Genomic DNA, 14631 nt, shown 5'->3' on the forward strand with positions numbered 1-14631 from the left:
TAACATAAATCTCATATCTTCCATGTTTTCATAATGTTGGGCCTATTATCACAATCCTGTTCTTCTCGTATCCGTGATAACTTAATTAATTCTGTCGTACATAAGGTCTTCAACGTTAAAAGATTATTGACATGTAAATGTTTACTAAAATAAGATAGTATTAGAGAACTGCTAGATATTCAACAGAACCAGTCATAATAATTTTCACATCTCTCAATTTTATAGTTTCATGGATGCATGTCAGGTTCACTGGCAAATATATGCTATATATTTAATCTTTGAGTTATTTAACCAGTCCCCATTACTTAATACTGAAACTATCTTGTAATTTTTTTTAATTCTTGACCTTACATGTAAATGGTTAAGTTCCAAACTTTAATCTAGTGATAACTACTATAGCTTGAAAAGTTTGGCGTCAATTCGTTAAAAATTAGTGGACAGCTTAATCGTCGAATCATTCGCCATTTGTGATATGATATGTGCCACCAACCGTGATAATTAATATTGAATTGCATACTACATTGAACACTGTAATGCTTGAAGCATCTACTTAATGTCTTGTTGAAACACTTGAATGAGTTTTGGGTTTTCATTGACTATGATCGAAGTTAGGTTGTGGTTGGTTCAAGTTTTTCGTCACATGTATAGCGTCACACCTTGGTCAGTTCTATGTTATAAGATTAAAATAAAATATTGATTGTTATGGATGGAGGTTCAATCAATTTCTATGTATTCCGGGTAGGAACTATCATCCGTTATTTTATTCGCCTAAAATTCTTATCAATATACCGGCCTATGGGTTTTAATGGAGATAAGTATCGCAAGTAATTTATTTATAACCGTATTTGAATCTTGTGAGAGTTTCCTATGAACAGAAGGAAAGTAACTAACAAAGATACCGTAATTAACTGTACCCCAACATATCCCCAATCAAAAGCGTTTGTTTATTTGATCTCTAGACAATTTCATGTTTGGAATGCAATCTAACAACATCACTTATAATGGGTTGTCCAGAAATGTGTAAAAAAAATATATAGATATCAAAGCTAATTTGGTACTGAAAATTGAATTTAACAGCGGTTCATTTCCACTTTAAAATCACGAACTTCGATCACCAATCTGATTTCAAACTGTTGTGACTAACCACTTTAGTGATCCGAGATGTGACCCCTATTTAGACCAACGAGTGAATACGCCATGAATAAGAATCTCTTGTTTAGTACCGCATACTACACCTAGGCTGACCCTGTTCGTGCGATGGTGTTTGTAAAAAGCCAAATGCGGATTAGGTTAGATGAATTTATTTCACGCACTCATTTACTCAGATAGACATTGAGATAAGAGGTAGGACAGAGAAGTAGAGATGATGACCGTGTCAACTCCAATTTACTACTCATTTCAAGCGTTAATATAGGTCAAAATGTATAATGCATAGTGTGACTATGAGGTAAGGATTGGATAAAAAGTGGTTGATTGATAAACACATGCAAGTATACATGACCACTACAAGAGTAGATTTACATAGACATGAACATAAGACGCACAATATGCTGAAAGTCGTGATTTCCTAACAAAAGAATTGAATTATTATTATGGTGGAAATGAATCAGCAGTCACATACTGTCTGAGTTTTTAAAGTTTGCACAAAAGCTAGATTGAATTGTGTGTCCGTGTGTGTGTGGTAGTTACTACACCAGACAAAATAGGGCGGAAAGTAAATGTTTCTTTTGGCGAAAACAACAAGCGTAAAATTATAAAATGTTTTCATTTATATCGCAAATTCTCATCAGTTTCTTACATTATAGAAACAATATTAATAATCACTTATACTCAATGTGCATGCTATTACACCCTCTACTTGATTACGGTAGAATTTGATATACGGCTAACGCCACCGACATTCTGGAATGCTCTTTCAGGTTCGGATTGGATGGGAACTATTTGTCTTTGGAGGCTTCGTTGTGCTTCTCGAAAACCATCCCAACATATACTACTCAAGAAGTTTGGTAGAACAATGACAACAGTTATGAAAGAATAAATTTATCTAATAATGCTCCTATTGTAGTTTATATCGTAATCAAATTTATCAGTGAGAAAGATTGTTTCAGAACAATTAATATGGTTCTTCAAATTCACGCTTATCATTTATCCCATAATATATGCTCATTGATAAAGATTAATAGTTCATTTAACTAAATAATGAAAATTCAACTGAGGTTAAACATTAACACCGTTGGATACCTACTCAGTGATCTATAGGGTAAACGTGCGCCTATGAGACGAAGGTTCTGGGTTTGAAGCCCTCGGTCAGGATCATGAGATCCACACTGTTAAGGTGTCCCATATTAGAACGAAATGACCGTCTAATACTTTTAGGTTTTCAATAGTGATCTAACATCAATCAATTCATGATCTCAATCAAAAACTTAATAATCTCCACAATCCTATACAGATAATATTTAATAATTATTTAATCCAATTTATAATATTTAATTTAATTTAATTATTTTAATATTTTAATTATTCATTAAAAACAATTTCAAGCACCAACTTATCTTATTTCTAATATTCAAACAAATTGGCTGAATATAAGTACAGTTCATATAAAATGGGATGTTTATCAAGTTATAACGTCACCATCATCATCATTATCATCATCATCGTCACCGCCATCTCCAACTCCATCGACAATCATTTCATCGAATATAACTAATCAATTAGATACAATTAAAATCGATAAATTATCAACTAATTTAATATCAAATATGAAATTTCAATTATGTTTATTTGATCAAACAAATCAAAATTTACAAATAAATAATTTCACTTATTTTACTAAAATCAATAAAAATAATAAAAATCATAGTAACTATGGTGATTATAAAAAATGAATGTAAATATCACTTACATTGGAAACAATAATAATAATAATACTAATCAGATCCTTAATAATAATAATAATAATAATAATAATAATAATAATAATAATAATAATAATGGTAATAGAAGAAGACAACATTTTGTTTTTAATAAAGGAATACAACAAACTGATCATACACAAGGTACTGGACTTATTGGACATCCAGATGCTGTACATTATACTAGTCAATCAGAAATTATATTATATAATTTATATGCAAAATCAGGATTTTTAATACAAGTATGTGATTTGTTTACAATTAAATAAACTCTTTATTATGGTTCAGTTTATTATATATTCTTAGATGATCATCACTTGTAATCCCAATGAGAATAAAGAGTATTGAATAGTTTGAGTACAAGACACTTCAGTAGCATATACTTGTTATCTTTCCCAGGCTTGAACTCAGGAAATTTAGGCCTTATGATGAGATGAAGACTATATGAATAATCAGTTGTCAAGCAATCGTTTACAATTTGGACATCGATAAAATTTACAACTTTCGTTGTGATCCCCAGTGCTATTAAAAATTCCTGCCACAGATATCAATCAATCAGTTAGTCAGTCAATCAATGATCTCTGGTGAATAGCCATCCAATGACCTACATCCGAGGTAAATATCACCAACAGATTAAACTAAACAACAACAAAATAACTCAAGAAAAATGATTTATTTATATTGAAAATGTTCTATTTTAATACAGGGAATTTTCTTCTTTGACTAAAAAGTATGAATATATTCAATGTCGGCACGACCTTTGTTGCCACCTTGACTTGGTGGTCGGGCTTGCCTATCATGATGAAGCAACCGAGCTATACTGGCTGGAACAACCATTCCTCAAGGTCCCATTATGTCAGACAGGTCGGTTGAAGAGCGGTAAGACTATAAGCAGCAAATCCAAGGTCCGAAGGCGGAGTCGTACTTCTGACTGTACAGAGGTGTGACAGCAGTAAGGTGTTTCCTTCAGACAAACAGCATGACGGAGATGCTGCCTTTCCACAAGGAGGGGTGGGGTTAGGAAAGGTCGACACTAAAAATGCACATCTCACCTTATCCCACGGATATTGTAGTGGCTGTGCTTCGATAACTAATCACCCTCGAACCGTTATCGTATAATCTTCAACGATGTTTGAAATCAGAAGGCAAAAAGAATCAGCTACTACAGTTTATTTAGCAGATAATTCGGACCAGACAGCAGAGGCAAAATGGATGAGCAAGCGAACTACGATTGTAGCAGTAGAAGTAGCGAGTAGTTGTAGTGAATGGGTGCAAATGTACACATATATATATATGTATAGGAAAATGGATGAGTCAGCGAATAGATTAAGCAGTTAATAATGAAGCTAGCAGAGTGAATACATGCGTAGGCGCTAAACAATGTTCAAGCATATGTATTTCATACAAGCACAATAATAATGACAGTACAACAAGTTGTTATATCATGGATGACTTTGTCCATTAAATAGGTCAACAAAAGACCTTGACTGAACTAAACTCAATTGCACGTGAGTCGCTATAATATCCGTCTCCGGCACTAATCAAATTCCAGCATAAAACTGTTTTTTGATTGAGTACTTCAAATGTGCATTGTCAATAATATTTTCACTCTTTAACTCTAAAATTTAAAGCCAAATTTATTACGTAACAACTGTTTATTTGACTCTTGTCAAACGTCTGTCAAATAACCAAATTCATTTAGTATGTACAAATAACGTTTATAGTTTAACTTGTGTATCTATTTGCCTTTTGTTTTGTCAACAGATTCGAGCTCAAAATCCTAACGCTTACTGTCCGTTTAGTTCTCCAATCCTTTTATTATCACCAAAATGTAAGTTTTATGAAGAAAAACACAATGAAAATGAAATACATTATTACTGCCCATAAAATAATGTTGTATATAGTTCTCAGTAATTGACAAGATTTTATTAGGATATATGTTTCATACTTGACATCACTCTTAAAACAATGAGCCCATAAAGTTTAAACACATTTTGTCTTGTATTACAATCAAAAAATATTTGGCCAGTAGTTTCAACGACTTAACAACAAAGTGAAACACTATCTCTAGTCACACAGACTATTGATCGAATCTAAACTTGGTCGCTGTAGTTCGATTCATCATTCAAGACGTGATGTGCTGGTATACACTAGCAACACAGTGTAATTTCACTACTTATTTTCTAAATAATGACTACAATGATGACAAACAATTGTTATCCTGTGAAAATGACCTACCAAATTAATAACTGCCTTGATATGAACTCTAATTCTTAAAGTGGTGATGCAGCGAACAAAAAATCAGGCGCGGTTAACCAAACAGTAGCTTTATAAAATATGAAAATCATAAAATGAATACATCATTTGCATATCTTACTTCGGTCGTCCTTTATATACTTTATCATTCTTCCAATCTTGTTATTCTGATTGCTCTTTGTTTTCCTTTCTCTTTATTTCACTCTTTTGCTAGTAAACATTCTACTTCCAATTTCTGCTACATACTGCTTATGTTTGTCCGCACAAGTAGTACACACCACATATAGTATTCAAATATGCTAATCACATACAGAATATGGATTCATGTACTCGGATATGGAGGACACTTATATTCCTATGGACTAGTAATACTTTATACTAGTAATTGAATATTGTGTTGAAATCATACAGCTCACTTGATAACTGTATTTTCACCATAGAATCTCCTTATCACTAAATTTGATCCGTAATGATACAAATGACTTTTAACCAAATAGATGTGTATCACCTCCCAATAAATAGTTTGCACATATGAGTTATTTCATGTTATAATCGCAGAAGACTGATATTTAAAATAGAAAAATACTGTGAGCTTGAATGGCTCCAAAATGCAAACAAACGCAGATGGCAGATGAAGATTTTCAATTACAATAAACTGCTTTAACTAAATATATTTAGTGAGATTTAGATTTGTTTCGTACTTAAGGTTTAGTCAATAAATTTTATTTTACTGAGGGGTCACTGACGGGACCATTCGATTTTTGTTAATATGGTTATAATCTTACTTGTAACGATGTGGTGTGTGCTATTGATGTCGACAGATATAAGTGGTATGTACCGTCAATCGAAATCGGAATACCTGGCAGCAGAAGGTTAAGAAGATCGAAGAAAAGAGAACGAGAACAGAGAATGGCTGCTGTGGAAATGAAGGAACAGTAAAGTCTAAAACTAGTGATTAACATTTGCGAAAGGGCCGGTCAAGTTTGAGACAGTTGATGAACATTTTGCAAATGAAATATTTACTGTATGGTTCTGAGATTTTACTAAAACATTCCCTAATTTTGCGTTCGAATACAATCGATTGTCCTCATTTGTTTTCTCCTTCACTACAACGGTAATCCCTAGCGTTTTTAATTTAATTCAATTCTTCAATTGAACTTGAATTTTTCTGATGGGTTGCTGCTGTTTGAAGTTCGTCACACTTTCATACACTTGAAGATCAGTCTTCCGTTCATTATATGCTGAGTTTTACCATTTTGATTTGTTTTGTATAAACATCAAGTTCTTTTCTGCATTTTATCGTTTTCGTGTTAGAGGTTGATAATATATTGCAGATCAGCTGCTGTTATATACATATATATAACTGAAAATATTCGGAATGTAAAGATTAATATTACACTAAATTATTGATTGAGATCTTGAACCGATTGATGTTAGACCACCATTGAAAACCCGAAAGCACTGGACGGCCGTTTCTTCTTATTGTGAGACTCCCCAGCAGTGCGCATCCAAGATACCGCTCACGGAATTCAGACCTAGGGCCTTCAGTCTCGCACGCGAACGCTTAACCTACTAGATCATTGAACCGGCATCAAACAGTCTTAATGTCTAACCTCAACCAATCCACGAAACTGCGCGACCATCTTCCATTGTACTGAGGTAGATACCTGTCTCTACCCAACACGGGTTAGCTCCAGTGGTCACGACTTCTCACTAGAACTCCGACAATTCACTCATGAATCTAGTCACCAGTGAGTACATCGTAATTATCAGAATAGGGTTGTGAAGATTATTACGTTATTGATTGAGATGATGAACCAGGTTTCACGAAAACATTAAATCAACACTTTCAATCATACCTTCTTAAGCTTAATTATTCTGTTGAAGTAAATAAATGAATTATAATTTAATTCTTTTAAAAATAAACCCTATTGAAAATTGTTAAGCACTAATAATAGCTAATTAAGAGAAAATTTTGATAATCCTAGAAAAAAATATACGATAGTAACTAGGGAAGGGGGGGAAATAAGTTAAAAAATTATATCAAAAATTAATATCCATATAAGGATTGTGAGAAAAGTCACCTGTTTAAATAAATCACAAATATGTAAATAACTAAATTATCAGTTTAATATTGATGATAATAATGAGGTGATATTTTTAGTTGTATCTGTGTGCTAATATGGTATGACAAGTCGAACTGATGTATGTACGCACGAAGTTGTACGTTGTTACCGACTGAGTGATATAAGTTTCATTGTTAACGTTTTATGTTCTGTTGGCTAATAAAGAATTAATTTATCATCAAGTGAATGATTTGTTTTTCCTCCATCAAACTGTCAGTAATGTGAAGTTATGTAATATAGAATTCAGACTAGGTACGAAATACAAGGAGTTTACTATTAAAGATAATAACTATACTACATTTAAAATAAAATTAATAATGGTTTTATTCAATATTCTATTTTTGGTATAATATAGAATTCTCAGCATGAAGTATTTCAATAAGTTCCCGTTTTTTATTTCTTGATTGATCCTTGAGATTAATATTGGGTAATCGCCAGTTAGATGTTGGCAGTTCAGGAATCGATATTTTAATAGTGTACATTCTTTTAGATGCATATTATCGGCAACCGCGATGTCTCTGATTGGGCACTTCTATAACTTGTACAGAGAAATGTCATAAATTTGTTACAAACTCTCCTGAATAGGTTATGCGATTAATGGACATAGTTATGTGTTAAAACAAACAAGAAAATAGATAACTTGTTGAAATATCCAGATGGCAGGAACAGGTAGCTCAGATATTCAAACGGACCGCCTATAATTGTTTACATGTTCCTTTGTAATATCTCATAATGAATCGATAAAGTTGCGTTCTATCAAATTTCTTATGATAATAAATTACTAGATGTTTATCTTTAAATACATGATAACAGGATCAATATGACATTAGAAGAAAGTCATTTTCCTACATCAAAAGTAAACAGAATAAAATAACATTGAAATTATTCTATGATGTAAATCATCTTCTGAAATATGTGATTAAAGAACTAAAGATATTTTGCATGAAATATACTTGGATCTATTTTCCGACCTCAAAATGTAAAAAAGTCTCTTAGTTCCAATAACACCAGGGTCCTTCGTTGCGTAACAGGACTATCCTGTGTTGTTCAGTTTATGTAAATGCCCAGATGGTGTCTGGTTATTCTAAAAAGCAATGAGAAATTGCTATCTGGTAGGTATATTTCTAACTACGAATAGAATACCTAGGAAGAAACACCTAGTAAGAGGTGTAAATCACTGAAGCATATATATATATATATATATCTTCGCCCGATATTTATAAACATCAAACTCTCTTCTCTGGAAGTAAAACTTAGGTTTCTTATCTGACGGTCATCATACTCATTAATTCTTACATTTGTATATATGGAAACATGTTTAATTGTTTGCAGTTATACTATTTGATTTGCTGAAAATATAATTTAACTGTTTTCAATTTCAAAACAACCAAAACAAAGAATTAAACAATGACAAATTTAATGTCAATCAGAACCAATCAACGTCGAGGTGTAAGGAACAAGCTGTGAAACGTATATGAAGAAATTCGAACACTTCACTTCTATCTGAAGTTTGTGCTGACGATGTCGTTCAGAAGAACGATGAAAGCTCCACGACTAAACCATCCAGGTTAGAGAACAAAACTCCATTAAAATCATCCAACTGAGCTAAAAATCTTCTCCACCGTTTTCAATGTTTTTAGTAGAGTTTCTTTCTCACAGTGAAATGGTTTACTCGTTGAGCTTTCATTGTTCTTATAAACAATATCATCAGCACAAATTTCTGATAGAAGTGAAGTGTTGAAATTTTTCCAAAAATGACTCGCAGTATGTTTTGTTAGCCAGTAACCTATCATGTCAGGGAAGAAGAAGACTGAATTTTCAAATATTATTCACTATAATGAAGCTTGTATACTTATATATGATAATATACTTAGATATACTACTTATTTATAAATTTATAGCTTATTATTCACCCCTTATTCATTTGTTTATATTCTAGTTAATATAACTGCTAACTCATTAGAATTATTTAACAATCATCAAATGAATAAGATTATCAATGAAAGTAATTACAATCAATTTGATCCTATTATACCTATATCTACATCAACATTACATTCAATACATAATCAAATATCTACTCATTCATCTTCTTTTATAAATGATCAATCATTTGAAAATTATACAATAGATAAGTTAACTAATCGAAGTTTATCATTATTAACAATAACATCAAATCCATCTGTATTAACTATTGGACTATTTCTCTCCGTTGCTTTAACTACAGTGATCAGTATTATTTTATTGATAACGTTAATTGTGTTATGTATTTATCGGTAGGTTTATTCAATGTTTAGTTATTCAATAAGCTTTCACTAATCACATAATGTATGGTGTATATTAAATGTGTAATGCATATAAAATTTTTTTTTAGTTTTTTATTAAGATCCTGGAATGATCTAAGTTGAACAGCTCCTCATTAGTGAGTATCTACGTCCTTCCACACACACAAGAATCGAACCTAGGAGCTTCGATTTTACTTACGAATGTTTAACCTGTAAACTACTGAGCCAGTACCCAAGGATATGAATGCCTAACTGAAATCAATCCACAATTATTACTATTATTATTACTACCAGTAATTCTTGTTGTTTAAGGTTGAATGTCCACTTAAAGCTTGATTTGTATTATCATGTTATGTTTTTTTTAATTTTAACCAATTTAACCAACAAACCCTAATAATTTAGAAGTATTCACTGTTGATATTAGATTATAATAGTGCTTTGTCCAGTGAATACAGAATGTTAGGTAAGCCATTCGTAACAGTTTTAAAATACACTCCAATTATGATAAAGCATATATATTCACGCAGTTTTTATGGTTTAAAACACTTTTTTTTGTTAAACTCTTGAAATACTTCGTCTCGTGGTTGGCTGAAAATACAAGGACAGGTGACTTTCATAAGATCATTTCAACAGGTATTGACTGGATAGTGGATTAGTTGTCGAAAAACTCGTAATACTGTCTACTTTTGACATTTTTATCAACAAGTAAGGTAAACGGTCTTTCTAACTATTCATTATGTTTGTAGTATTAATGAGCCCCACCGAAACTATTGACCTATTTAAAAATCATCACATTCATAGTCATCGCTCCTGATTTCATGAATTATATTATGGTTTTCTCAGAATTCTTCCAAAAGCCTTCAGAAGTTCAGCTCTCTTGTTGTGAAAAATATACGAATATACTAGGGGTAATTGACTTTCGTATTTGACAACTGGACGATTGAATTATGATGAACGTTTTTATAGCTTTGAACGATACCTCTATCAAAATGCAAAATCTATGTGTAGGGAAATGACAATATCTCCTTCAGAGGATTCCTAGTCATAGTTTGTCTGACTAAAAATGTAAATTTTTGGTCAAATACATATAAAGATCAGTTATGTATTCCAATTAACTGAGAAATATTTCTCTTCGAAGCTATAAACACCATAATACAAATCAATCCTCTGCTATACAAAAGAAAAATGAGTGAAGCGTTTTCGTTGTTTGACGTATTATAACTGTTGAAATATATTTAAAGCATCTTGAAGCTAGTAGTTAAATTAAGACTGTTGAAACACAATACTGAGGAGTACCAACTGGCGTAAAACTTACGTCAAGAATCTCGTATAGATTCCCTCCAACAGTCTAACATGGCGTATTGTAATGCCAAGTCACTTAACCTAGTAACTGATCATCACTTCGACCGATGAATTTTGACTGCTACTAATGACTTGAAAACGTGAAATCAAATAAACATTGATTACCAATTAGTGTAGACATTTATACTCACTAAATATAATATCAGAGAATGAACGGTTTTATTCTATAAATATAATTTGTAGATGAACCACACAACTATTCGCTTGTAAGGGTTCGCATTATTCCATTGCTGATGTTCAGGACACCATTCGATCAACCACTGGGTGTATATTTACCTTGATCGAATGTTTTGACCAATGTCGGTTGAATAAATCGAGGACTATCTATGTTAAATAGCTTTGTGAGTCCAATTTTTAGCGTGAATATCAGCGCTAGAATGCATAAAAATCTGGCTGAAGAGTCCCAAAAAAAGGATTCTAATACTCCTCACTACCCACAAATAAACGGAAGTTTGTGCTTGTTTTTTTCAAAAACAAAACCCCTTAAGCAAATGAACTCTATGGTTATATATGAAGATTTTAAATGAATTCTCAACTTTTAAAACGTTCATTTCAGCTAATACATAGTACTAGGTTATATTAATCTGTCTCGATTACGACTCCACTAAAAGAATTACTTAAGGTTAGCGAAATAATATTAACCGGCAAACTTGTATGGGAATTCCCAAAAACTTATTGGTCCAGTACAGAAGCAACCTGTGTATAACCATACATAATTCTAGTCAATCAACTCTCATAGTGACAACTGAATAGTAGAAAAGATTATTGGGTGTTCCCTGAATCCCATTTTGATAATCAATATGACCTTCTCATTTGCACTACTTTTTATATCCAGTCAAAAACTTGTTGTCTTCTGAATTTCGATCCGTCACTATCACTTTCCTAATGATTCACTTACAAGTTATGTGGAAGATGAACAAGATGAAATAGAAAGCTCTATTGGACAAAAGCGAAAAATGATTTTGATAACTCATGAATTATTATTAGGTTAAATGCTATTATCTTATCTGGCTGAATAGTTCACAAACTATGACTTGCATCTCATCAGTTACATAACCTGAACATGGTATGGGATTTTTTAGGCTACGCACGACATATCACTTTCTAATAACTTTGATACTGAGATTATATTAAACAACAATATGAGCAGAAATAGATTGTGGAATATCGGACACGCATTTTGACCTTTTTGTACCTTATCAACTGTTATACGTACATCTCAGAGTTGGTATTCACTTAGATACAATTAATTTTTAATAGCAGATAAAAAGCCTATCACACAGTGTTTCACTAATTACAAAAACCCTGTTTATATAGTGAAAGACTGGTATTAGTGAAAATACTGTACCGTCACTCACTAGACATTTTTCACAATGCAAATAAGAACCAAAACCTAATAATGCAGTTGTGTACAGACCATTTCAGTCACTGATTAATTCGATTAGATGCCCATAAAAAACATAAGCATATCATAATCTTTTTTTCATCCAACCTCTGTAAGAATTCTTGTTTTAAAACATCAAAATCTTACAAGGCACAGTGTTGTTAATTGTAAAAGGTAGGATATTTCCTAATTACAGATGACTGAAAGATTCAGCGAGACTATAATTTATGGACGAATCAATTAGGTCTCAGATTTTGGCGTGAAATTCAGCCATCCATTTAGCTAAATAGCGTTTTGGCATTATAGATTATGTCAGTTCATGATGAAAACCCTTAATCTAATTCTTAAACCTAACCACCAACTGTAAATCATAATTCTACTTCTTCACACTAATTTATAACCCTCATTTGGTCCTAGTTATTAGGTGAACACTCTCAAGGTCAGTTTAGCATCGTTCACCGAAGATTCGTCTAATATTTCACTGAGACTTTTTTTTGTTTTTACAATATAGTAATGAAAGGCGTCGTAAATTTATTCAAAAGAAAATCAGTCAATTATGGTCCAATGTAAATCAATGTAAGTCTATGCATATGTATATATATAGAGAGAGAGATTGTTCATTCAATCAACTTTCTCTTCACAAATTTATTTTAATTAGTAAATGTCATTCAATTTTTTAAATCAGTTGAAATATATCCTAATTGATATTACTTAATATTTTGTAAGTAGACCGTTTAGTAGGTTTATATTATAATGAATAGAACATTATTATCTATATGCATTTAAATAATGTACTTGGTCAGTGTTAAATATTTCAAACAGAGATCAATGTGGGGAACATATATTAGGTAGGTGGGTAATGATTAGGGAATATAAGAAATTGTTGTCATAATTGATCATATACAATGATTCAATTAAAGTAATTGGGTAAATTCTGGTAAATTATACAATTGAATGATGTAACAATAAACGATGAATGAATTGAATTTAACCAGTAAATGATTTTGACAAAAGAAATGGGAGAATATATGAATAGGAAGTAACAAAATGATGAGAGTATAATTTATGGATGACATTTTGAACGAATCTTAAGTGACTATGAGAAATTCAAACAAGCCAGAAAATAGCCAGTATTGAGTAAGAACATATTGTACAAAACGAAAAAGTTGAAGTGGATAAACTTCTTTGACATAGTTTAAAAACTTTTCAAGGTTAGAAAGAGGCTCTGCAGTTCCGAAATCGTAATGCATACGATACAGGAACTCATTCATGTAACTTCATAATGGTTGACCTCTTGAGCCATGGTAAATTCGCAAAAATTCTTTTAGACTCGACCACAATGGTTCTATATTATTTGTGGGGTCTACAAAATGCCGCTTGTGAATGACCACATGGTGCACATATTCAAGTCTATTTAAGCATCGGTATGCTCTCCAGCCATCCGTGTATATTGTGGATCCCGGCTGCACATACTCTCGTATATAGGGTATTATAGTTTTAGCTTATCAGTTTCTAATGTGCTGGGAGGGTCCTTTTTGAGATAGCAAGAACCTGCTAAGCATATTTACGGGAATGCTACTTAATCAGCGTTCTATAACACTTCGTCCTCTGTTGAATTTGAGTTTTCTAACGACCATTTAGTCTATTTCTACAATTCTCTGAACTTCTCCAAACGACTCATGTAAGCTCGCCATTTTTATTGCACATATATCTCGACAATACTCATACCATTGAACTGCCGAAGCTTCGGTAGCATTTGCAAAGGTTGCAGTCGCGTTACTGATGCTTTTATTATCCAGTTTGCAAGAAATTTTATCATCAGTCTCAGTTTCAATTGTGATCGAGCGAAAATGGTTCCCGTTCTAGCAGAATTTTTCTTTCAACATATATTACATCGAAATACAGCATCACGATAGTCTGCACAAGATCCATGAGACATTTGACTACTACATTCACAAACAGAGGAAAGTCTTAGTAATCCCATTTGTTGTAGTCATTCCATTATAATACCTTCTTTAAAATCAGCTATAAATCAATCATACATGAATATTAGGCACTGGAATAGGCGCTGTGATCTTGTGATCGCTCAAACGCTTCTGTTTGGCTCGTCCATAAATTATAGTCTCGTTAAATGCCCTTTTACAAAAAAATACTGTCTACAGTTTCGAAGTGTTTTGGCAATTCTACGATATTTCAGATAACCGTTTTAACAATATTTAGATAAATTACACAAATCACATTATGGTTACTTTCTGAGTTAACAAAATGTCTAGGAATAAATGCGTATTTTTGAAATGATT

General features: G+C 32.2%; 1 protein-coding gene across 1 annotated transcript in view; it reads left to right on the plus strand.

The window, feature by feature from the left end:
* MS3_00010050 (uncharacterized protein) overlaps positions 1–14631 on the plus strand; it is a 73627-nt gene that overhangs the window by 36327 nt on the left and 22669 nt on the right. Inside the window, exons 9-13 of the mRNA XM_051218384.1 lie at positions 2545–2865; positions 3036–3160; positions 4683–4749; positions 9240–9576; positions 12843–12907. Of these exons, the coding sequence (XP_051073123.1) occupies positions 2545–2865; positions 3036–3160; positions 4683–4749; positions 9240–9576; positions 12843–12907 (915 nt within the window). The remainder of the gene's footprint in view (positions 1–2544; positions 2866–3035; positions 3161–4682; positions 4750–9239; positions 9577–12842; positions 12908–14631) is intronic.

Source organism: Schistosoma haematobium, chromosome 1, assembly GCF_000699445.3.
Source record: "Schistosoma haematobium chromosome 1, whole genome shotgun sequence".
NCBI lineage: Eukaryota > Metazoa > Platyhelminthes > Trematoda > Strigeidida > Schistosomatidae > Schistosoma > Schistosoma haematobium.